At 47.4% G+C, this 24053-nt stretch overlaps 1 protein-coding gene across 7 annotated transcripts; it reads left to right on the top strand.

Moving 5' to 3' along the window:
- The first annotated feature begins 518 nt into the window (after positions 1-518).
- Positions 519-23679, top strand: HDAC6 (histone deacetylase 6). Of its 7 annotated transcripts, none has more exons than XM_077146074.1 (29): positions 519-624; positions 1674-1798; positions 1883-1936; positions 2154-2242; positions 4227-4311; positions 4410-4450; positions 5201-5297; positions 5470-5567; positions 6555-6659; positions 6756-6824; positions 13417-13543; positions 13655-13720; positions 13813-13872; positions 13951-14040; positions 14398-14504; positions 14601-14668; positions 14863-15016; positions 15107-15235; positions 15487-15655; positions 16007-16140; positions 16554-16622; positions 16761-16953; positions 19176-19325; positions 21558-21732; positions 21842-22269; positions 22352-22471; positions 22600-22746; positions 22841-22969; positions 23227-23679. In XM_077146074.1, exons 2-29 carry the CDS (start codon positions 1703-1705, stop codon positions 23293-23295), a joined length of 3318 nt encoding a protein of 1105 aa, XP_077002189.1. In that variant the 5' UTR covers positions 519-624; positions 1674-1702; the 3' UTR covers positions 23296-23679. The 7 variants fall into 7 exon arrangements, with proteins under 7 accessions (XP_077002189.1, XP_077002182.1, XP_077002188.1 ...); XM_077146067.1 differs by having other exon boundaries at positions 1883-2011; XM_077146073.1 differs by having other exon boundaries at positions 550-624; positions 1682-1798; positions 1883-2011.
- The last annotated feature ends 374 nt before the right edge of the window (positions 23680-24053 follow it).

Raw genomic sequence — 24053 nt, 5'->3', positions numbered from 1 at the left:
ACTTGGGAGCAGAGGTTATCCGGTGGAGGGGGCAGATAGGGAGACCAGCCAGCCGTGAAAAACTCCTGGTCCATTCTGGCCCTGGGCACTATTATTATTATCACAATTTTCCAGATGAGGAAACTGAAGCACAGAGACATTCGGAACTTGACCAAGGTCACATGGCTAATCGAAGAACCTGCTTCCTTATCTGCAAAGTAGCGTTAACAATGGGAAATCCCTCATAGAGTCGTGGCTAACAACATCTGGCACATAATACTTGCTATCTTCACAGCTGCTGGGGCCCCTCTTCCCCATCACCCATTTGTCACAGCAGACTATTAACAGCTAACGTTCGGTGAGTGTTCCACGTGTGCCACCTTAGCCAAAGCATGAAACACTGAATAAACCACCACATTTATTGTTACCATCATTCCTATTTTTGGCCTCCACCAGCCATCATCCCGCCTCAACCTCACTCGCCGGCGCCAACCCGCCCGCGTTACGTCATCACCCGGCGCCGCGCGGGAAGCGGCGGGGCGGTGTGAACACGCCCCTTCCCAACTCCTTCCTTCTCTTGCTCGCCCTCTCCCTGTCTTGAATCGTCGCAGGGCACGGTTGCCGCGGGTCCGAAGGGCTCCCAAGGTGACGGGGTAGGGGCGGAGGAGCACGGCCGTGGCAGCTCGGACGACCGCAACGATAGCTGGGGGAAAGTACAGCTTAAGCTTAAATCCCGTATTGAACAACTGGCGCCTCATGCTGACGCGCCGGCCAGCCGCCCGTTTCTGAAGTAGCGGGAGGTGTGCCCGACGCGAGGGGTGGGGCCTCGCGGAAAGGAGGGTGCCCGGTGTGGGTGGGATCTGGGCTGGCGGTCGAGAAAGCGTGCCCAATGGAGAGGAAGGGCTCGGGCACCGGGTGCTCCGCAGGCCGCTGGGAGCTTGGCGGCACGAGCAAGAGGCGGAGTCTGAGAAAGGGGCTGCGCTCTGTGAGCGGAACCCAGAGATTGGTGTATGTGGGCCTCGGGGGCGGAGACTGGCGGGAGGTGGCTCGGGACTGGCCGAAGCGGCTTGGGTGAAACAGGGAGTAGGGTCTGGGCGGGGGTGGGATCTGTGGAAAGAAAGAAGCCGTCCCTTGAGGGGGCGCGGTTTATTGAAACGTTAGGGGCGGGATCTGGCAGAAGGGCAAGTGCGGCCCGGTAAGGGGTGGAGTTAAGTGCTTCGCTCAGGGTGGAGTCGGGGCAGGGGCTGGGTCTGGCTAAGTGAGAGGGGTGGGTGACTATCCCAGGAGATAGGCGGGAAAGGGCAGGTATGTGAATGCAGCCTGGAATTCCCCTGGAATCTGGACTAGGTTTAGAGGAATGAAAGGGTCTGGGGATGAGCCTTGGTGGAGCGGAAGGGGCGATGACTAACTGGGAAGCGCAGGCCCTAGAACAGACTGAGCCTGGGGCTTTAGGACTCTGTGAAAGGACCAGGCTTTGAAAGGAGTAAGAAAATAGTGTCAAAGGGGTGGAGTCTAGTGGAAAGGGCGGGACCAGGTGGAAGGGAAACCCCAGTGAAGGGAGGGAGTCTTACGAGAGGCGGAGTTTAGAAGGCATGGATGGAGTATAGTATATGGGGTGGGGCCTGAGAAGGGGGCAGGAATGTGGGGGTCCTCAGGCACTTCCAGCCCCCTCACAGTCACCTCCACTCCCCCAGTACCGCAGCAGGTCGCAGTCTCCCCGACCATGACTTCCATCGGCCAGGATTCCACCAGGCAGCGAAGGAATAGGCACAATCCCCACTCGCCCCCCCACGTCTCCGACTCCAGCGTCACCACTGCGGTGAGGCCTCAGACCTGCTCTGATGAGGGGGAGGGGGAGCAGCGGGCCGTCCCCTGGACTCTGACCCTTCTCTCTGCCCGGCAGAAGCGAGGTGTTAAAAAGGGTGCTGGACCCCGCTCCAGCCCCAGTCTAGCGGAGGTAAAGAAGAAAGGCAGAATGAAGAAGCTCAGCCCAACAGCCGAGCAAGACCTAATCATGGGGCTGCAAGGGCTGGTGAGAGGGACCTGGACTCGGTTTGGCCTCCCATAGCAACCAAAAGCCTGAGACCTTGAGGTTCTCCATCCTGGACCATACAGGATGACCCCTCTGACTCAGGCCCTAAATGGATCTGTCTCTCCCATTTTTTTCCCTGCAGGATCTGGACCTTGAGGCCAGGGCACTGTCTGGCACCGGCTTGGTGTTTGATGAGCAGCTAAATGAATTCCATTGCCTCTGGGATGACAGGTGAGGCTGGGTCCTCTAGGCCATCCCGCACCACACACATCCACCCACTTTGAGCCATCAGGAAGAGCAAATCATTTCTTATGCCAGCCTAGGAACTGTGGAAGCTGATTGATTTAGGAACACGTGACTCAGGCTTGAAAGGGTTCTTATCGTTTAGCCAGCAAGCAATTGTTGAGCACCTCCTTTGTGCCACCGATTAGTGATACAAATGTGGAAAACACAGACAGGAATCCCCTCTCCCAAAGCTGATAGGTGAGTAGGAGAGCAGACCATTAAACAGCCACACAGCAGTATGAAGTGTGTAATGAAGGAGAACTTAAGTCCAGGGGACTCAAGGGTGTTTAAGATATGGCCCTAAGTTAGCATCCCCATTTCCCCAGAAGGCTTCTTGAGGAAAGGGGATTTGTGCTGAAACTGAAGAATTACACTCACATTGGCCCTATTTTTCACATTTGTTGTAATCCATCACCAAATTCGTGTAGCTCTACATTGAAATTATATTCAGTATCTGACCTCTCTTCACCACCCCCACTGCACTCAGCATCACTATTCACCTGGAATGTTGCAGAGGTCTCCTCATTTCCCCCCTCCCCCCTTCCACACCTATCCCTACAGTCTGTTCCCCACACAGCAGCCTAAAAAAAATGTGTATCGTATGACATTCTCTTTCTTAAAATCCTTCAAGCAAAGACTGCTGCCCGTAAGGTAAAGTCCAAATTCTTCATTCTTTCATGTGATCTGGCCCTGCCGTACTTCTGTGGTCTCATCACTCCACCCTCCCTCCTCAGTCACCTTGCCTTACCCATACTGGTCCTCTTGCTGTTCTTCAAAGCTGCCAGGAACTCTCTCACCTCAGGTCTTTACCCTGACTGATCCCTTTTCAGGAGATAGGTTTCTGCCTTCGTCTCTAGCAGCTAATGTGTATTTATCATTCACATCCCAAGGAGACTTTCTCACAAATGTCTTTTCCTGCCCCAGTCTCTAACACGCCTGGTCTTAGAGATCTTCATAGCCCATGTCATTGTTAATTACTATATTTATGTGTTTGTTTACCAGTTAGTATCTATCCTAACATAAGACTCATTATGGCAAAAACTGTGTCTGCCTTTTATTTATTGAATAAATCTTTAGCATCTATGGAGGAGTTAGGGATACTAAAGTAAGCAGAACAAACAGAAATCCCTTTCTCATGGAGGTTACATCTTAGAGGGGGAAGACAGTAAACAACAACAACAAACCCCCAATAAACTATATAGTATGTTAGAAAGAGAAGTGATGTGGAGAAGAATAAGGTGGGAGGGAGAGATAGAAAGTGCAATAGAAGGGATTCTTCCTTTTTAAATAGGATGGTCAGGGAAGGCCTTGCTGACATTTGAGTAGCAAGTCAGAGGAAGTGAGGGAGTGAACCATGAAGACATCTGGGAGAAGAGTATTCTAGGGAGGGGAAAAGCTGGAGTCAAGTTCTGAGGTGGGACAATGATTGGTTTGATGGAGGACCAATAAGGAGACCAGTGTAGTTGAAACAAAATGAGTGAGGAGGGGAATGGTAGGAGATGGGGTCAGAGAGGTGATGTGGGACAGATCATGCAGGGCCTTCTGGGCCATGGTGAGGACTTTGGGTTTGACTTTTAGTGAGTGGACAGCCACAGGTTGGTCTTAAGTAGAGCTGTGAGTTTTAACCTGTGTCTCTGGCTGCCATGTGGGCAAAGGACTGTTGGGGGAGTGAGGGTGGAAGCTGGGAGACCACTGAGGAAATTACAGCAATAGCTCAGGAGAGAGATTATGGTGGCAACAGTGGAGGTGATGAGGGTAGGGTCAGACCCTGGATAGATTTTCAGAATGGATCCATCCGGAGTCTGGGATGACTCCAAAGTTTTTGGCTTGAGCAGCTGTGGAAGGGTGGAGGGAGAGATGTAGCAGGAGCAGAAGTCCCCCCTGATGTCTCCATATATAGACATGACAGGATATATCTCTGTCTCCCCAGCTTCCCAGAAGGCCCTGAGCGCCTCCACGCCATCAGGGAGCTACTGACCCAGGAGGGCCTCCTGGTTCGCTGCGTGTCCTTTCAGGTAAGTCCCCCAGTCAGATACTCTGGGAGGGGGGCAGGGGGCTGGTGGAACCTAGGTCCTGCTCATGTTTTAGCCCTTTATTCCTCATGTCTCCCCAGGCCCGCATTGCCAAAAAGGAGGAGCTGATGTTGGTTCACAGGTGAAGGATTTGGAGTATTGTAGGGATGGGGAAGAGACAGCCTTGGGCAGACCAGGGTGGGCTGAATGCTTTGGAAAGGAATGTCATGGGCTTTGTGGCCTTGGGCAAGTAGCCAAACCTCTCTGAATCTCAGTGTCATCACCCCTAACATGGGGATTAGTGAACATACCTTCTTCAGGAGAGCTCAGTGTATGTCAGGTACTTAGAACAGTGCCTGACATATCATCAGCCCATGATCTAGTATTATCATAATCTGGTTGTATAAATACCTGGTTAATGTGTGGAGAGAAGAATCAGGGCTCTGCCCCTGGAGGGCTGCAGGAGCCCAGAGCAAGAAGCCTGCTGCTGCAGGGTGGCTCAGGGAAAGCTAGTTTACTAGAGAGGATATCAAAACTGAGCTTTTAAGAGGAGAATAGGAGTGACTCAGATGAAGAAGAGGGCTGAGTGAAGGGAAATACAGGAAAGTGGAACAGTATGGCCAATGGTCTGAAGATAGGATTTGGTGTGGCTAGAAGAGGGTGACAAAGGACATTACTGGAAAGGAGACAGGCTAGGGAAGAAGCCGGAAATGTGTCCTATAATTGGCCTTCCCCCTAGAGTGACAGTTGAGGGGAGGGTCCTAACTTGTTCCAGGGTCTGGTACATGAAGGCTCAGCTGGGGAGGAGGCTGAGGAGGGTACAGCCGGCTCAGGGCTGAGGAGTGAGGCAGTTCCCTAAATCCTGAATCCCATCCCCTACCTGTCTCCCCAGCCTAGAGTACATTGATCTGATGGAAACAACCCAGAATATGAATGAGGCAGAACTCCGCATCCTAGCAGACACCTATGACTCAGTTTATCTGCATCCAGTATGGATGAGTACTATGGGGCCTGGGGATAGCAGCACCCCGGAGCGGGTTCACCATCCCCATGCCCTCTCAACCCTGCAGTCCTGCTCCCCTCTGTTCTCCTTGGGAGCAGCTGAGTGGACAGGGCTGCTGTCTCCCTCATTCCATCTGTGGTTCCCCATTGTCTTTCCAGAACTCATATACCTGCGCCTGCCTGGCCTCAGGCTCTCTTCTCAGGCTGGTAGATGCAGTACTGGGGGCCGAGGTCCAGAATGGCATGGCCATCGTCAGGTAGGAACCCTTGGCTTTTTATATTTAAAAAAATTCCTTCTCTCATATTTAAAATTTATCAGTACTACATTCACATGGTTCAAAAGTCAAAAGGTACAAAAGGGAATACAAGGAAGTCTCCTTCCCACCTCCATCCCTGAGACATCTGGTTCTGGTCCTGGGAGATAGTCAGTATAACCCATTTTCTCATGCATTTCTCGCAAAAATAGTCTGTGCTTATTTAAGGATAAATACCAGATTTCATTGATTCTAAGATGTACAATTTTTCATAATTTTGACATCTGGAAATCCAGATGTTCTTAGAAATAATATGTCAAAATTTAGTTGGCAGCATTTTGTGCTTTGTTGTTGGAATTTAAAATTATAATACCCCTTAAAATAGTTGGAATCCCAGAATTGATGAACTGCAGTAGCTATATCCTTTCTCCTCCCTCTTCTTTTTTTTTTAACCATAAATGGTTATAGCACTTGCCACACTCCTATGCATTTTTCACTTATATGTCTTTCTCTAACAGTTGTAGCTTAGAGCCACATAGAACTCCACTGTGCAAATGCACAGTAATTTAATCCAGCCCCTAGTGATAGACATTTTGGTTCTTTCTAACCATTTGCTGTTTCAAAAAAATGCCGTGGCAGATCTGATTGTACATTTATAAACATGTTATTTTACCCTTTTTGTGATACAGGTTGTGGCCTAAATCCCCAGCAGCAGAATGGATGGGTCTGAGGGTATATGGATTTATGATTTTAATGAATACTGTCAAATCTCCCTTGAGATTTTAATGAATACTGTCAAATCCCCCTCGAAGGGGAAGCTATAGATTTGGACAGGGAGAAAGTTTAAGGGCCCAAGTTACTCATTCCCTGGCAGATTTGAAGTCATTGACATTAGGGAAGTTGGTGGTCAGGATTAGGGAGCAGGGGAGAGTCTGTCTCTGCAGAGAAGGACACTCCCCCTTCATCTGTGGCCTTTCCTGTCCTGCCCAGGCCTCCTGGACACCATGCCCACTACGATCTTATGAATGGGTATTGCATGTTCAACCATGTGGCTGTGGCTGCCCGCTACGCTCAGCAGAAGCATGATATTCAGAGGTCAGCAGCAGTAGAGGAGGTGTGATGGGGTGGCATGGGGAGGAGTATCCTGCTCTGGGCTTTTCCCCCCCAGAGTCACCTTGATCCCCTTCACAGGGTCCTTGTCATGGATTGGGATGTGCACCATGGTCAAGGAACCCAGTTCATCTTTGACCAGGACCCCAGGTACGCCCCACGTCCAACCCCAGATGCTAGATTCCCAACCACCTCCCACCCTTACAGTCCCAGCCAGAGGGGCCCAGGAGGAAAGGGAAGCATTCACATTCATTGGGCCCACCCTGGGACCAAGATCTGTGCCAGCTCTCTGTATCTCTGATGTTCTTCTTAACTTCACTCTGTGAGGCAGGGGCTATTTGGTTCCCCATTTTACAGATGTGGGAACTGAGGTTTACACGTTAGGAGGCCATGCAGAAAAGACATGGTAGAGAGAGGGAGTTGAGCCTACAAGTATTTGGGAAATCTTGTTCACCAATTTACCTTTGAGCTGGTGTGAACCTTAAATTACTACTTCATTTTTTCTGATTATAACAATACTGTAAATATTTGTTAAAAAATAAAGCAAATTCACAGAGATAGAATGCAGATTTGAAGGTTACCAAGGGATTGGGGGAAGGGGGATGTTTGTTTGGAAAAATAAAAAATATATAAAAATTAAATAATACAAAAATGCCTAAAGTATGAGTCTCCTATAATTCCCATTACTTCAAAAATAACTGTTGACAGTTTGGGTTATAGCCTTACAGATTTATTTCCTATGGATGTATGACTTTATTATCATTATTATTATGGTTAACATGCTACCTCATGGGATAATCCTCTATATGTTCTTCAGCAACTTACTTTTTTCATTTAATAGCAAACTGTGGACACCTCTCCATGTTAGTACTCCTAAAACCACCTCATTCTTTGTAAGAGCTGTACAGCATTCCATTGTACAACTATACCTGTTTAATGCCTGGACACTTAAGATGCGTCCCAATTTTTGCTGTTTACAGACATTTCTACAGTGAACATTGTTACAAATATATAATCTCACACTTGTCTGGGTATAGCTGTAGATGACTTTCTAATAAAATTGCTGAGTCAGAGCGTCAGTGGGCTTTAAAGTCTGGTATATACTGCCATACTTCCCTCCAGAAAGGTTGTGCCAATTTACCCTTCCTGCAGAAAGTTACTAAGTCTTTGCCCTTACAGAACAATACTAAGTAGTTGCTGTTTCATCCAGCCTTCTATCAAACTGACTGTGTAGAATCCCCTTTCCCCCCATAGATCCTCAGCTCCCATAGCTGATTGTTCAATCTAGGTTGGTGGCTGTCTGGACTTACTTTATTATTTTTTCAGCATTCAGTGTTGCCAAAAGATGTCAGCTGTCATTCTTTTCTGGATACTCGTTTCTTTTCTGGCAGCTTCTAGGTTCTTCTTTTTAGCCATGATGTTCTGTACTTTCATCCTGGCTCCCTCATTCATCTTAGCAGTGTTTGGACATTTTGCGTCTGAAAACTCAGGCCTTTCTTAAATGCTTGGAATTTTTCTATGATATTTTGATCATCTACTGTGTTTTCTGTGTTCTTTCTTTCTTTAGGATTCCTGTTAGTCAGATGTTGGTCTCCTGGGTTGGTCCTCTATGTCTCTTATTTTTTGTCTCATGTTTTCTGTCTCTTTTTACTTTTGCTCTCTGCATTGGAAGATTTCCTCAACTTTATCTGCAAGCTCTTCTGTTGATTTTTTCTTTTAAACCAAGTTTATTGAGGTATATACAATAAAATGTACCTTTTGAGTGTACAATTTGATGAGCCTGGACAAAGGTACGCATCTCTGTAACTGCCACCTTAAAGAAGATATAGAGCATTTCTCTCATTCAGAAAGTTTCCTCACACTCTTTTTCAGTCAATTTCCCCCTTCACTCCAGACAGTCACTGATTTGATTTCTATCACATTGTTTAGTTTTGCCTGTTCCAGGACTTGCTATAAATACAACCATGCAGCATATATTATTTTTGTGTCTGGCTTCTTTCTCCCAGCAGTGTTTTTGAGTTTCATATACCTGTGTGTTTGTCATCACAATCAACTTTTTTCTCCCTTTTTTGTGAAAAATAACATATATACAAAAAAAGCAATAAATTTCAAAACACATCACAATAATTAGTTGTAGAACAGATTTCAGAGTTTCATATGGGTTACAATTCCACAATTTTAGGTTTTTACTTCTAGCTGCTCTAAGACACTGGAGACTAAAAGAAATATCAATATAATGATTTAGCAGTCATACTCATTTGTTAAACTCTACCTTCTCTGTATAACTCCACCATTACCTTTGATCTTTCTGTCTCTCTCTTTAGGGGTATTTGGGCTATGGCCATTATAACTTTTTCATGTTGGAAGGGGTTGTCAATAATATGGGGTAGGGAGATGGAACTAGCTGATGGAACTAGGGAGATGGAAAGACTGGCTCCTCTGCATTTCAGGACTTATCTGGTCCGGGGACCCATCTAGAGGTTGTAGGTTTCTGGAAAGTTACCTAGTGCATGGAACCTTTTTTAGAATCTGATATCTTGTCCTAGGTGTTCTTTAAGATTGGCAGGAATGGTTTTGGTTGGGGTTTGGCAAGCTATGATAGGTAGCAATGTCTAACTGAAGCTTGCATAAGAGTGACCTCCAGAGTAGCCTCTTGCTTCTGTTGCTTCTGTTGAATTTTGTATTTAGACATTCTTTTAATCTCCAGTACTACGTTCTTCATCTGTTTCTATGCCCTCTCATTCCTGATCTTGGTTTTTGGTTTTTTTTTTTTTTTCGAGTACTAACTAGAAATGTTTTAACTTCTCTTCCATTCTCCAAATTATGTCTCTTCATTCTGGGCTTGGTTGAATTGTTTTGTTTATCTTTGTCCTTCTCTTTCATGCTGGTGATTTTCCTCAAATGTCTAGCAATTCTGATTTGGTTATTTATACTTAAGAATGAAGGGCTGTGTTGACCATTGTTGGTGACTGTTGTGGGGTTGTTTTCCCGAAAGGTGTTTCCCCAGAATAAGGGCAGAGAATGTTCATGGCTAGGTCTTACTAGGAAATGTGGGCAAGGACCTGGGCAGTAGATGGGGTCCTCCCTAATCCCAGAAAAAATAGATCTCTTCTTTGGGCTACCATCTCTCTTTTTTTCCCTCAGCCTTGCCAAAGATTTGTCTATTTTACTTATCTTTTGAAATCTAACTTTTGGCACTTTTGATCATCTCTACCGTTTTATTGTTTATTGTTTTTTCTTTAGACTGTTATTTTTTCTGTTTTTATCTCTATTAGTTTCCTACTTATATGTTCCTTTTGTTCATTTTTGGCTTCTCAAATTGAATGCTTTAACATTTATCAACTCAATGGCCAGTCTTGTTTCATCTATACTTGCACTCACTGACCTCCTCCTGTATTATTTTGAAGCTAATCCCAGAACCATATAATTTCATCTGTGAATATTTTAGACTGCACCTCTAGAACATAACTACAATATCATACCTAAGAAAATTAACAATTCCTTAACATCATTTATCATTCTATTTGTTCTAATAAATGCATTGGAGACTACCACTGTGTTGTTTTGTGGATATAATGTTGCCCATATACATGGATGTGAAGAACTGTGAATATATTCAATACATTCTTCCTTATAAATAAGAATATATAAATGAAAAAAATTCTAGCAGTGCTCTTCAATCTCCCAGCTCTCCATCTCAGTCTTTTAACTTCAGCAGCAGGGTCCTGTGGTGGAAACAAATTAGTCCTTAAAATGCTGTTATGGAGTGGGGGAAATGGGGAGTTAGTGTGTAATCGGTGTAGGTTTTCCGTTTGGTATGATAGGAAAACTCTGGTAATGGATGGTGGTGAGGATAGTGCAACATTGTGAATGTGACTAATTCCACTGAGTGGTATGCTTGGGAGAGGTCGAGATGGGAAAGCTTATGTTTATATATGCTTCCACAATTAAAAAGAGGGAGAGACTAAAACAATGGCAATTAAATGCAATACGTGTTCCTGAACTGGATCTAATAATAAAGGAGAAAAAGCTCAAAAGGAAATTACATGAAAAAATGGAATACAGACTGTAAGCTTTATATCAATGTTAAATTTCTTGAACTTGGTAAGTGCACCAAGGTGGTTACATAAGTGAATATCCTTGTTTTTAGGAAATGTACATTGAAATATTAAGTGTTCAAGGAAATGATACAAGTATACTCAGGTGTTCAGAAAATAGATAGATGGATGGATGATAGACGTGGAAAGATGATACAGCAAATGTGGCAAAATGTTAAAATTGATGGATCTGAGTATCTGGGGGATAGGGGTATTTTGGGGTTCTCTGTATGAGTTTTATATTATTTTTCTAACTGTCCTGTAAGCTTGAAAGTATTTTTTTTAAGTTTTTTTCAAAATTTTCTTTTTTGAAAAAGACAATGAAACAGATAAGACTAAGTCAAAACCAGGTAAACTAAGACTAAGTTTGAGGGGGTACAAGGGTAGTTCAGTGGTAGAATTCTCACCTGCCATGTGGGAGACCCGGGTTTGATTCCAGGTCCATGCACTTCCGAAAACAAGCAAAACAAACAAACAAAATTCAACAAGTGCTGCTGCAATAATGCGATACTCAGATGGAAAAATAATGAAATGTGACCCCACCATATGGCATGCAAAAAAAAAAAAAAACCTAAGTTCGAAAATATTTTAAAATAAAAAGTTTTTTTAAAAAAATGCTCTTATGATGACAATGAAAACAGGTAAACCAAGACTAAGTCATTAATGTACATTTGGGTGAATTGGCTATTCAGAATTGATTTTGAATGCATTGACCTGGAGTCCCCGTGCTTGATTTCTCCAGAGGTGAAACCTCAGGCATCTTCTTGAGGGCAAGGGAGGGTGGAGTGCCCCTTCCTAGCTTCTCAGCATGAGAGAAGGCCCTGAGGATTTAATGCTTCTTGGGTCATCCCACCCTATGGGTGTCTCAGTCCTGAGGCTCTCTACCTTCCAGAGATTTGTGAAGGTTTCACATTGTCTGACATCTTTTCTCCCATTCTCTGCATCTTTCTGGGTTGATATTTGTTTATTGTCATTTGACTGGGATTGTAAGAGGGAGAGGAGGTAAACCTGTGCTATGAATCCACCATTCTTTCACTGAAAGTCAGTTGAATTTATTTTAAAATCTTCTGTTTGCTTTATAAACTTCATTTCCTTTGCTGTTCTTCTGTCTCTTGGCTCTGGTGGTTTTCTTAGGGCTGGCTTTCTTCACATCTTTTCTTTATTCCTTTCTTCCCCTAATGATAATTTTTATTTCTACTGTGTATTTCTCTTCTTCTGGTGGTTAACTTCCAAAACAAAAAAGTTTAAAACCTATATTTGTCTGCTAGTGATCAATGAATGGGAGGGGTAAGGGGTATGGTATGTATGAATTTTTTTTTGTTTTTATTTCTTTTTCTGAATTGATGCAAATGTTCTAAGAAATGATCATGATGATGAATATACAACTATGTGATGAAAAAAAGAATGTTCATATTGTATGTTGATTGGTTTTATTAATAAAAATATAAAATAAATTAAAAAAATAAAAAAAGATATATGGTCCCCCCCCAAAAAAAAACTGTATTTATCTATTGTGTCAAAATTAAACAGTGATTACAGTTCATTCCTCCCTCCCAATCAAGATCAGAGTTTTAGCATGGGTTTCATTCCCCAATCCTGTATTTATCTTCTATTTCAAGAACCTTTTATATCGACTGCATTATGTTTTAAAACCGTACTACAGACATTTATTAAAAGTTGAGTCGAGTTTGTCTAGATTCATTGCTTACCACTATTTCTTGCATATCCGTAGAAAAAGAAAAAATGCTGCCTTAAATCCTTTCTGGGACAAGGCACGGGACAGATGCATAGATAGAAGAATCGATGGATGATAGATTATTCATTTTACTTCCCCCAGTCGCAGCCCACAGCCCCTTGCCCAGCTTTCTGTGAGAACATCTACCATCACATTTTTCAGTGTTTGTTTTGTATATTAATCTTCCTCACTCCTATGAGTGCTCAACATCTCATCTATAAAACAGAAGAAGTAGAGGTGGCCTGTAACATACTGGAGAGAGGGAACTGCCTCCTCACTGGCCTCTTGGCAGCCCTAACAAGGCCTTTGCCCCTCTCCACCTCCACACACAGAACCAAGTCCTAACCGTTCCTAACCTGGCATGGGGAAACACTGGACACCACCCTGGCCTGATGCCCTTTTCAACTTTAGCTGATTCCTCTCATTTAAGAGCCCCCTGTGGATTTCCAATGTCAGAGGGCTTGTCTTACTGTTAATCACTCTGGTCACGGGGGCAGGTGGGTGGCAGGCATGACCTAGAATCCCCAACAGGGCCAGGGGTCTCTAAGGGCTGGGGTAGATCTGATAGCTCTCAGGGTCTCTAAGCTAAGTATGGAACTGAATGGGCACTGAGGGGGCAGTGAGATTTGCTGAGGGAGGGGTTCTGGTGGGAAACGGGAAAAATGGACGGAAGAATTAACAAATAGGAGAATGAACAAATTGGCAACTGAATGGAAGGGTGAATTAATGGAAGAATGAAGGGATGTATGAACTTACAAATTAGTGGGTAAATTAATGAATGGGAAAATGAATGGGATTGAATGGGAAGAGTAGCTGAGTAAACCATGGCAGTTGTGGGTTGGGGCGTCTGAGAAGATTGACTCTTTTCTCCAACCCTTCCCCCCACCTCTTTTCTTCCCTCTACCCCCAGTGTCCTCTATTTTTCCATCCACCGCTATGAGCATGGCCGGTTCTGGCCCCACCTTAAGGCCTCTAACTGGTCTGCCACAGGCATCGGCCAAGGCCAGGGATACACCATCAATGTGCCTTGGAACCAGGTCAGTGTTTGCCCACTCTCCGCTCTCAATGTGAGGCTTGCCCCCACCCTCCAGCTAGTTCAGGGCAGGTGGTAGTGGCTAAATGACCCCATCTCGCCTTTCTGTCTGCAGGTGGGGATGCGGGATGCCGACTACATTGCTGCTTTCCTGCATATCCTGCTGCCAGTCGCCCTTGAGGTCTTGGGGGTCTGGGGTTTGTTGGGGGTAGGTGCAATGTTGGAGATTGGGCCACGAGGGCAGGGGGTTCAGGTAGTGCATTCTCTCCTCAGTTCCAGCCCCAGTTGGTCCTGGTGGCTGCTGGATTCGATGCTCTCCAAGGAGACCCCAAGGTAAGGCAGGCTACCTGGCATTGCAGGTGGTCAGAAGGGAGCTGTGTGGAGCCTAACTGACCCTCCATGTCCCCCCAGGGTGAAATGGCTGCCACTCCAGCAGGATTTGCCCAGCTAACCCACCTGCTCATGGGTCTAGCAGGAGGCAAGCTGATCCTATCTCTGGAGGTAAGTGACTCCCAATGCCAGCAACCTCTCCCCATCATTACAGGCTCCTCCCAAGTTTCTCAGCCTATAGTTTCTGAAGGGCTTAAGAACCAAACTTTTGAGTCCAGCATGAGTACCTATCCCAGCATTTCCACTTCCTAGCTGTACAACTTTGCATAGGTCATTTAACCTCTTCATGCCTCAGTTTTCCTTGTGTAAAATTGGCATCATAATAACAATAATAGTAATCACATCATATCACTGTCCACAGAATTAAATGTCTTGTTGCTTGACATGTAGTATTTCTGCACCATATTATTATTTTCCCCTGATAATATCTGGTCCTTTCCTGACACCCCTCCCAAATCCTTCTCCTAGGGTGGCTACAACCTCCACTCTCTGGCTGAGGGCGTCAGTGCCTCGCTCCACACCCTTCTGGGAGACCCTTGCCCCATGCTGGAATTCCCTAGTGCCCCCTGCCTGAGGTGAGTCCAGGTGGAAGAGGAAAAAGTGTCACCCTCAGTACCCCCTCTGGGGGTGGGGGGCACTTCCTCATGTTCTTGATCTCTCCTGCCCTCCAGTGCCCAGGCTTCACTCTCCTGCGTTCTGGTTGCCCTGGAGCCTTTCTGGGAGGTCCTTTTGAGATCTGGTAGGAAGTGGGGAGTAGGCTTGGTGGGGAGCTTGGAATGGAGTAAGTGGTCAGGGGAGTCCCTCTTCCAGACCCCCTCTGACTTTTCTGGGCTCCCGTGGTTGGTGAGGGCCAAGCCCTCTTTCTCACTGGGCCCTGGTTTCAGGCCTTTGGATGTACTGAGGAGTAGAGTGAATATTATCTCCCCCTTGTAGCTGAGAGCTCCAAGGAGGATAAGATGGGGGAGACCAAGAAGGAGGGGCTGCCGGAGCCTTCTGTGCCCTCAATCCTGGCCTGGCCGGTGCTGCCTGCTCGCACAGGGCTGGTCTATGACCAACGAATGACGAGTCACTACAATCTATGGGACAAGTATGCAGTCTGAGGACTTGGATGGGGGGAGGTGGGCCCTGCCCCTTCTCAAGCCTTGAGCCTCTACCTCTGATGTCGCCCCAATCCTAGCCATCACCCTGAGATGCCCCAGCGCATCTTGTGCATTGTGCACCGCCTGGAGGAGCTGGGCCTGGCTGGACGCTGCCTCACCCTGCCTGCGCGTCCCGCCACCAACGCTGAGCTATTCTCCTGCCACAGGTCAGACCCCCGGGCCTGGGCTGGGGCCGGGATCTTGGGGCGCTGTGCCGGGCCTCGGGACACAAATACCACCCTGAGGCTTGGAGCCTGTGCTTCCTCTCTCCGCCAATCCCCGGTATAGCGGGGTGGTGTCAAGCACCCGGAGGTCCTCTGGAGGGTCTGAGGGTCCTGCCTCAGGGGCCGGGCTGTGGAGGGGCCGGAACCACTGGCCTCTGAGCGCCGCTCTCTCTGCTTCCCCTCCCCGCCCCCAGTGCGGAGTACGTGGGTCGACTCCGTGCCACTGAGAACATGAAAACCCGGGAGCTGCACCGCGAGGGCTCCAACTTTGACTCGATCTACATCTGTCCCAACACCTTCGCCTGCGCGCAGCTCGCCACGGGCGCCGTCTGCCGCCTAGTGGAGGCTGTGCTCACTGGGGAGGTACGGCCTCTTCAAAGAAGAGGGAAGCGGCAGGGAAGCGGCGGAGGCGGGGAGGTCCTGGGGGAATGGAGAGGGAGGGCCACCTGCCTCCTATGAAGGCTCTGGGGTTGTTGAGCAGGGCCCGAACAAACGGGCATGGGGAGGGATCTCTTCGCCAAGGGCTTCACTAGAGAGGTGCACCCAGGGGGCGGTGGGGGAGGAATAGGAATTGCAGGGGGGCGGTGGGAGGCAGGGGAGGGGGGCCCCAAGCAGCTGGTAGAGTAGCATGAGGGGAGGGGAGAGAGAAAAGGAGAAGGAAAGTACGTGGGGAGGGATGAGGGTTTAACTTCAGCAACCCCATTCCTCTCCCAGGTATTGAATGGCGTTGCTGTGGTGCGTCCCCCCGGACATCACGCAGAGCGGGAGGCTGCCTGTGGTTTCTGCTTTTTCAACACTGTGGCCATAGCTGCTCGCCATGCCCAGTCCATCAGTGGGCATGCCCTGCGGTGAGGGCTCTTAGGGCCACCTTTGGCCCCAGCCCAGTGCTTACCCAACAGGCCCCTTGGGGCAGCTCATAAAACAACATCCAGGGTCCAGGATCCAGCCCCCAGCATGTCTAGGACCTTAACAGTTGTCCCGACAGAACCCAGGGTCCAGGCCTCCAGTGCTTACTTAAAAAGACCCCAGCGTCTAGCCCCCAGCTCTTATTCAGGCCCACCGTGAAGCTCTCAGGACCCAGGATCCAACTTTCACACACACTCTAATAGGACCCAGAAGCCTGATACCTAGTGCTTTCCTAAAAGGGACCTAGGGTCCTGCCACCCAGCAATAAATGCCTCTGCAGACCCCAGGAGTCTAGCCCTAGCCCTCTCCCAGGAAGTGAATGTCCCAGTTTACTGAGGAATTGTCCCCTTCCCAGGATCCTGATCGTGGATTGGGACATCCATCACGGGAATGGTACTCAGCACATATTTGAGGATGACCCCAGGTGAGGTGCTGGGGCAGAGGGTGGGGTGTAGTCAGGGAGATGGGCAGAGCAGGCTGCACCCCAAGGGGGCTGGAGGGCTCACGGGGCAAAGCAGCCCCTAACCAACTGTGGCCCCTCCTTCCGCCCATTCCCTGGCAGTGTGCTATACATGTCCCTGCACCGCTATGATCATGGCACCTTCTTTCCCATGGGGAACGAGGGTGCCAGCAGCCAGATAGGCCGGTCTGCAGGCACGGGCTTCACTATCAACGTGGCCTGGAATGGGCCCCGCGTGGGTGACGCTGACTACCTTGCTGCCTGGCATCGTGTGGTGCTTCCCATTGCCTATGAGGTACGGTTCAGGATGGATGTGACACTACCGTGCCAGTAGAAGTGTGTGAGGGTTTGACTGCCAGGTGACTGAGAATATGGGACAGCCTGTGGGTGACTGTGACTGTTCTCTGGATATGAGGAGGATATGACTCTATGTGATGGCTTTTGAATACAGGCATACCTCATTTTATTGCGGTTCACTTTATTACACTTCACAGATACTGTGTTTTTTACAAATTGAAGGTTTATGGCAACCCTGCATCAAGCAAGTCCTTTAGCACTATTTTTTCAACAGCATATACTCAGTTCAAGTCTCTGTGTCACATTTTGGTAATTATCACAATTATTTCAAACTTTTTCATTATTATTGTACACTTAATATATATTTAATAGACTACAGAAAATAGTATAAATATAACTTTTCTATGTGTTGGGGAACCAAAAATCTCATGTGACTTGTTTTATTGTGATATGTACTTTATTATAGTGGTCTGGAACCGAATGCACAGTATCTCTGAGGTATACCTGCATTTGTTTGGCTCTGCATCAATGGCTGCATGTGACTGCCTTCTCAGTGTTTAACTATGTATACAAGTGAGTCTGGATGTGCAGTGGTGGTCTGTATGTGTGCACTGTGTGTTCCCATCATGAGTCACTTTGTGCCTGCCTGTGTGACTGCCATCTCTGTACCTGTGTATGCAGTGTAGGAGAGGGCTTTGAATGTATGTGTTTGAGACTCCACACAAGTGGCTAATTGTCACCATTTTTTCTATCTGTAATGGGTGTGATAGTGTATGTCACTGCATGTTAGCTAGCTCTGTTACAGCCTTGTAAGACTTTCTGCATATGGGGGACCATGTGCAATAGCCATTTCTGTGTATAACTGTGTGTGTCTTTCTGTCTGCCATGGCTGTGTGTGCGTCTCTCTAACTGGGTGATGGCCTGAATTTTTTAAAAAAATATTTTTATTAAGAAATCTTCACAAACATACATTCCATACATGGTGTATAATCAATGGCTCACAATATCATCACATAGTTGTGTATTCATCACCATGAGCATTTTTTAGAACATTTGCAGCACCCCAGAAAAAGAAATAAAAACTCATACATATCATATCCCTTATCCCTCCCTCTCATTGCTCTGAATTTTTTTGTCTGAATGGCTCTGTATGACTGACTACCTTCTCTTTGTGTAAACTGTGTGTGTGAGACCTTTTGTGTGACTGATTGTGTGTACATGACTGACCTTGTGAGGGTGGATCATGTGGCTGCCCTCTCTGTGAAACTGCATGTGTGTGTCCACTCCATGTGTGTGTGGCTGCACAGGTGGCTGTAACTACCTTCTGTGTATACATAACTGTGTGAATTGTGTGTGACTGTACGTGCAAGTGACTACCTCTTCTGGGTGCAATAGTGTGATATAACTATTGTGAAAGTGTGGTGATGGCCTCTGTGTGGCTGTCCAGTTATGTGTGTGTGTGATTGTGACTGTGCACAAGCTGTAAATTATTACTCCTCTGTGAGAAGCTGCGTGTATGGCTGGTGTGGATGTATAGTCATGGTCTATAGGGGACTGTGCGTGTGCACTGTGCGCACCATGTGCGTGGTCTGTGCGTGGCTATGTGTGACCATCTTTCACCATCTTCCCTGTGTATGGCACTTGTATTGTCATCTCTTTGGTGGAAGTATGTGTGTGCCTGTGTATTTAAAACCCTCTATGTTGTGCATATGTATCCCATGTTTGACCCAGGGAGGGAAGTGTCACTCACTCTTATCTTGGGGGTGGGAGAAGTGTGTGAGGACATATCTCTGTCTCTGTATGCCTCATGTCACCATCTCTTGATGTCTCAGTCTCCATGTCTCATGTCTCTGTGTCTCATTTCTAGTGTCTTAAGTTCTCGGGTCTCTAAGTTTGTGTCTGCTATGTCCACATCTCTGTTTATCTGTGCCTGGGTCTCTGTGTGTCTGTGGCTTCTGTCTCCAAGAACTGTATCTTTGAGTCTCTATCTCTATCTCTCCCTGTCTCCCCGTACCTTGTTTTCACGTCTCTGGCCTTGTGTGTCCCAGTCTCTAGTTGTCGTGCCTCCAGCGCTCTGTTTTGTGTCTCCGTGTCTATGTGTCTGGCCCTCTGTTGGTGTCTAATGGCTCTGGGTTCCCGTGTTTCTGTTCCTCCATCGCCTACTACCCAGTGAAGTCCCCCCGCCCTCATGCCCATGCATCTGTTCTCTCTCTCCCTCAGTTTAACCCAGAACTGGTGCTGGTCTCAGCAGGCTTTGATGCCGCACGAGGGGACCCCCTGGGGGGCTGCCTGGTGTCACCCGAGGGCTATGCACACCTCACACACCTGCTGATGGGCCTTGCCAATGGTCGCGTTATCCTGATCCTAGAGGTAACTCTCTCTGGGTCCCTCTTCTTGCTCTGGGAGGGTAGTTGGGAAGAGTCCTGCCCTTGCTGCTGGCTTGCTGTGTCCCTCAGGGCAATATCTTAAAATCTCCTTTGAGTATCAGTTCCCTGCCTCTTTCAAAACTTGACAGTGATGGTCCTCTCCTGGGATTGTTGGCACATAGCGGACATTCATAATAACAATCACACCAATTTTAACAATGTATAAGTGTACTCAATGCATGTTACTAATTCATTGACTTGACAAAACAGCATTAGAAGGTAGGGTCTGCTGTTATTCTGATTATCATTTTCCTCACTCAAGTCGAGGGAAAGTGAGGCACAGGAAGGTGAAGTGACGAGCCCGAGGTCACACATTTAACAAATGGCAGAGCCAGGGCCTAAACCCAGACAGCATGGCTTACAGCATCTGTGCTCTGAACTACTATCTGAGCTGGCTCTAACAAGTATCTGAGACAAAGAGAATTCACTTACCTTTTGTAAATTGCTTAGTGCCCCACTGTAGTAGTTTGCAAGCTGCCGGAATGCGATATACCAGAACTGGAACAGCTTTTACAAATGGGGAATTTAATAAGTTAAAATTTCACAGTTCTAAGGAAGTGAAAGTGTCCAAATTAAGGTACCAACAAGTGGTTACCTTCATTTAAGAAAGGCTGATACTCTCCGGAACACCTCTGTCAGCTGGGAAGTTACGTGGCTGGCATCTGCTGGTCCCTTGCTCCTAGGCTCCGTTGCTTTCAGCCTCTGTTCCTGTGGGGGTTCCTCATTTTGCTTCTCTGGGGCTTGCTTTCATTTCTTGGCTTCCCTTGGCTCTCTTCAGGTTCTGGCTTGCTTAACATCTCATGGTGACATCTGCTGGGCTCCAAGCATTTCCAAGCATCTGTGTCTCTATTCTCTGCCTGTCAGATCTGCTCTGAAGTTTCTGTCAACTCTGTCGTTTCTGACTCTCTCCAAAATGTTTCCTCTTTTAAAGGATTCCAGTAAACTAATCAAGATTCACCTGGAATGGGTGGGGTCACATCTTCATCTAATCAAGGTCACACCCAAAATTGGGCGTGTCACACCTCTGTGGAGATAATCCAATCAAAAGATCCCAACCTGCAGTATTTAATCAGGATTAGAAGAAACAGATACTCCCACAAGATTGGATCAGGATTAAAACATGGCTTTTCTAGGGTACATAATACTTTCAAACTGGTACACTCACCCTCTCTGGGCCTCAGTTTCCTCATCTGTGTAATGGAGCTAATCATGAAAGCGTACCTGGCATGTAGTAAACATTGTATAAATGCTTTATCTTCTTATTTTGTAGTACATTGCATTTTATGTATTGTTTTGCATCTCATACATTAGTTTAGCCTTTTCAGCAATCCTCTGTGTGTTACTTTCACCACTTGATAGATGAAGAAATTAAGACCCAGAGAGATTAACTGGCTTACAGAGAGTAAGCAGCTACAGTGGCAGGGCAGGGTGGTGGTGAAGAACGGACTCTTTCATCAGATAGCCCGGGTTCAAACCCCAGCACTGCTTCTTATATACCATGTACCAACCAACTATATATGCCCTCGGACAAGTCATATAACCACTCAGAGCCTCAGTTTCCTTCATCTGTAAAAAAAGGTAGAGTCTGAGGTTCCAATAGAGTATGGAAAAAGGGATTCCTGTACAACATCAGGACAGGAATCCATGTGGAGAGGATGAGTTCCTTTACCAGGGTGTAGAACAGGGCTTCCTGAACTGTGAAAAGACAGTGGTTTTTTATAGGGTTACAGTGGGTATTCCTGGGCAAGACCAGGTCACTGTGTTCTGTGTGGTGTGAGGCTAGGGATTCCCATATAGAGCAAAGATAGAGATTTCTGTATTGTATAAAGATGGGTTCCTGTACAGGTCGAGGGCATGGGGTTGTGAGGATTAAGTGAATTAATATGTGCAAAGTGCTTAGAATAAGGTTTGGGACACAATTATTGTTGGCATTGTTGTTATTATTGTTCGCTTATACTTGCCATCACAAACAATTTCACCCCCACAGCAACCTCACACAATGGGCACTGCCCATCTTATAAATGGCAGGTTCCACTCCATTCTCCTCAGTACCCCGCCCTCCCCTGTCAGACTTGCAGGGCCCAGGTGGGGCATTTGGGAGTCAGGACATTTTACTCCCCAAAGTCCTGAGGACCCCCTCTGACCATACCTTCCCCACCCCTTTTCCTTGACACAGGGTGGCTATAATCTGACATCCATCTCAGAGTCCATGGCTGCCTGCACCCGCTCCCTCCTTGGGGATCCACCACCCCTGCTGGCCCCATGGCGCCCCCCACTAGCAGGGTCCTTGGCCTCAATCACTGAGACCATCAATGTCCATCGCAGATACTGGCGCAGCTTGTGGGCCATGAGTAAGTGGATGTGGGGAATTGGGGGCAATGGGGGACTCGAGGAGGGTACTCAGGGAGGGCCAGGGATTAGAGGCAGGAAAGGAGAGAGCGCCAACACTCCCATCCACAGTTCCACAGGTAGAAGACAAGGGATCCTCTGACTCTGAGCCAGTCACCAAGGATGCATCCCAACTAGCCAATCCTGAGTTGGCCAAGGGGATGACCATGCCAGAAGGGAACATGCCAGAAGCAGACATGGGGAAGGCTGCCTCGGTATCCTCCTCAGAAGAGTCCACTCCACACCAGACTAAATCAGAGACAATTGTAGTGGAGTTCCCTCAGGACCAGTCTTTGGAAACAGCCACAGGGAGAGCCACGCTGGACCAAACCACCTCAGGAGTGGCTGTGGGGGAAGCCACACTGATCCAACTCCCTCTGGCCTCATGTACTGACAACCAGACACCCCCAGCCTCACCATTGCAGGAAGCCACCCCACAGATGTCCCCCAGTAAGCTGATTGGGAGTCTTAGAACCTTGGAACTAAACAACAAGGCTCAGGTAAGGCCCATCACACCCAGGTAGGGGTAAGGGGGGCAAGAATCAGGCCTCACAGATACATCCCTTACCTCTGTGTGTTCAGGAGTCCCTAGGTTCTCAGACTCCAGAAGAGGAAATGCTACTAGGAGAAGCAGCTGGAGGGCAAGAGGTGACAGAATTGATACTGATACAGGGCTTTGAGGATCTTCCTGACACTAATGAGGTGAGCTCAGGAAGAGGTTGGGACTGTGGCTTCCTTCTTTGGCCCATTTGTGTCTCCAAGTAGGAGTGTGTGATATAGGAATATGTAATGGGAAGATGGGCTTCCTAACTCAATTTCACCCACCCCAGGACACATGTTTTGCTGTGACACCACTGTCCTGGTGTCCCCATTTGGTGGCAGTATGCCCCACACCTGCAGTAGGCCTGGATGTGACCCAACCTTGTCAGGACTGTGGAACACTCCAGGAGAATTGGGTGTGTCTATCATGCTATCAGGTGCGGAGCAAAGGAAGGAATAGGGTGGAGGTCGGCCCAGAAGAAAACCCTAGGTAGGTACTAAACCTCTACACCTGGCACTCCTCAACCTCAGGTCCACTGTGGTCGTTACATCAATGCCCATATGATGCAACACCATGAAGACTCAGGACATCCACTAGTCCTCAGCTACGTTGATCTGTCTACCTGGTGTTACCACTGCCAGGCCTATATCCACCACCAGGTAGGCCCTGGACAGACTGTTTAACACGTGTGCACTCAGCCACCCCTCTTACTCCCCACATACCTTCTCGGATTGGGTAAGAGTAGAATGGACAACCCCTCTGCTTGGCTGTCTCATGTGATTATTTTTGTGGTATGGGGGCTGTGGGATAGTCCAAGGAGACAAGGTGGCTGAAGGCTAGAGCAGGAGCAGCTTCCTGCCTAGGGTAGAGTGAGCCTTACTCTCTCTCACCTTCCCTCTTCTTGCCTCTTCCTTAGGCTCTCCTTGATGCGAAGAACGTTGCTTACCGGAACAAGTTTGGGGAGGACGTACCCCACCCACACTAAATACCAGAAGCACTTTCTCTTCTCTGCCTTCTAATGGCCAAGACAGACAAGCCTTGGTTCATTCCAGCCTATACCTTGGCTGAGTGGTAGCCTCTGCCTCGATCCTATCCTGACTACTTTTTACAACCTCCCAAAGGCACTTACTTAAGTGTAAATACTTTTAAGAAGACTACACTCATGAATTTCCTCCTGCCCACTGCCTGCTTGAGGGATTCCATCTACTTCCCTTCATAAGGAAAGGATATGGATAGCTCACTGCCCCCAAGAAGGGGCCAGTATCCTGAAGATGACATCAGTGGGAGGGGGTCAGGCAGCAGGTATGGTGGGGTTGCCTATGTAATAAAGTGCAAGCTGTTTTAAAACCTGGAGAAAGCCTTTAAACCTTGAATGGATCCCACATCCCTGACCAGTTGGGCAGATAAATAATGAATGGATAAGGGGGTGGGTCTTCATCAGGTCAACCCCCTACCCCTTCATTGCCTTTATTAACTGAAAATAGAGCAAGCAGCTTGCCAGGCTCTGCTAGAGAGTAAATGGTGGAATCTGTGAGAAAATGAATGTCTGCCTTAGAATTGTGGGCCTCATGCAGAGCCCCAGTCATACTACTCTTGGCTGTTAGGGCAAGAAAACTATCAGGAAATGTCCTCAACAGTCCTTAGTCACCCCATCTGTCTGGTTGTGAAGGAGGGGGGCGGGGAGAGTGTGGTCCAGGTTTAATATACCTGGATGTAGAAGTTGTGGGTAGGTTCCTGGGGGGA

Source organism: Tamandua tetradactyla, chromosome X, assembly GCF_023851605.1.
Source record: "Tamandua tetradactyla isolate mTamTet1 chromosome X, mTamTet1.pri, whole genome shotgun sequence".
Taxonomy (NCBI): domain Eukaryota; kingdom Metazoa; phylum Chordata; class Mammalia; order Pilosa; family Myrmecophagidae; genus Tamandua; species Tamandua tetradactyla.
This window is presented reverse-complemented; position numbering and strand designations above follow the sequence as displayed.

Bases quoted from the DNA above. Each gene is read 5' to 3' on its own strand.
- HDAC6 (XM_077146067.1), top strand. From the start codon at position 1,703: ATGACTTCCATCGGCCAGGATTCCACCAGGCAGCGAAGGAATAGGCAC. The intron at 2,243-4,226 runs GTGAGGCTGGGT...CTGTCTCCCCAG, and splicing joins CATTGCCTCTGGGATGACAG to CTTCCCAGAAGGCCCTGAGC. The intron at 14,669-14,862 runs GTAGGAAGTGGG...TCCCCCTTGTAG, and splicing joins GGAGGTCCTTTTGAGATCTG to CTGAGAGCTCCAAGGAGGAT.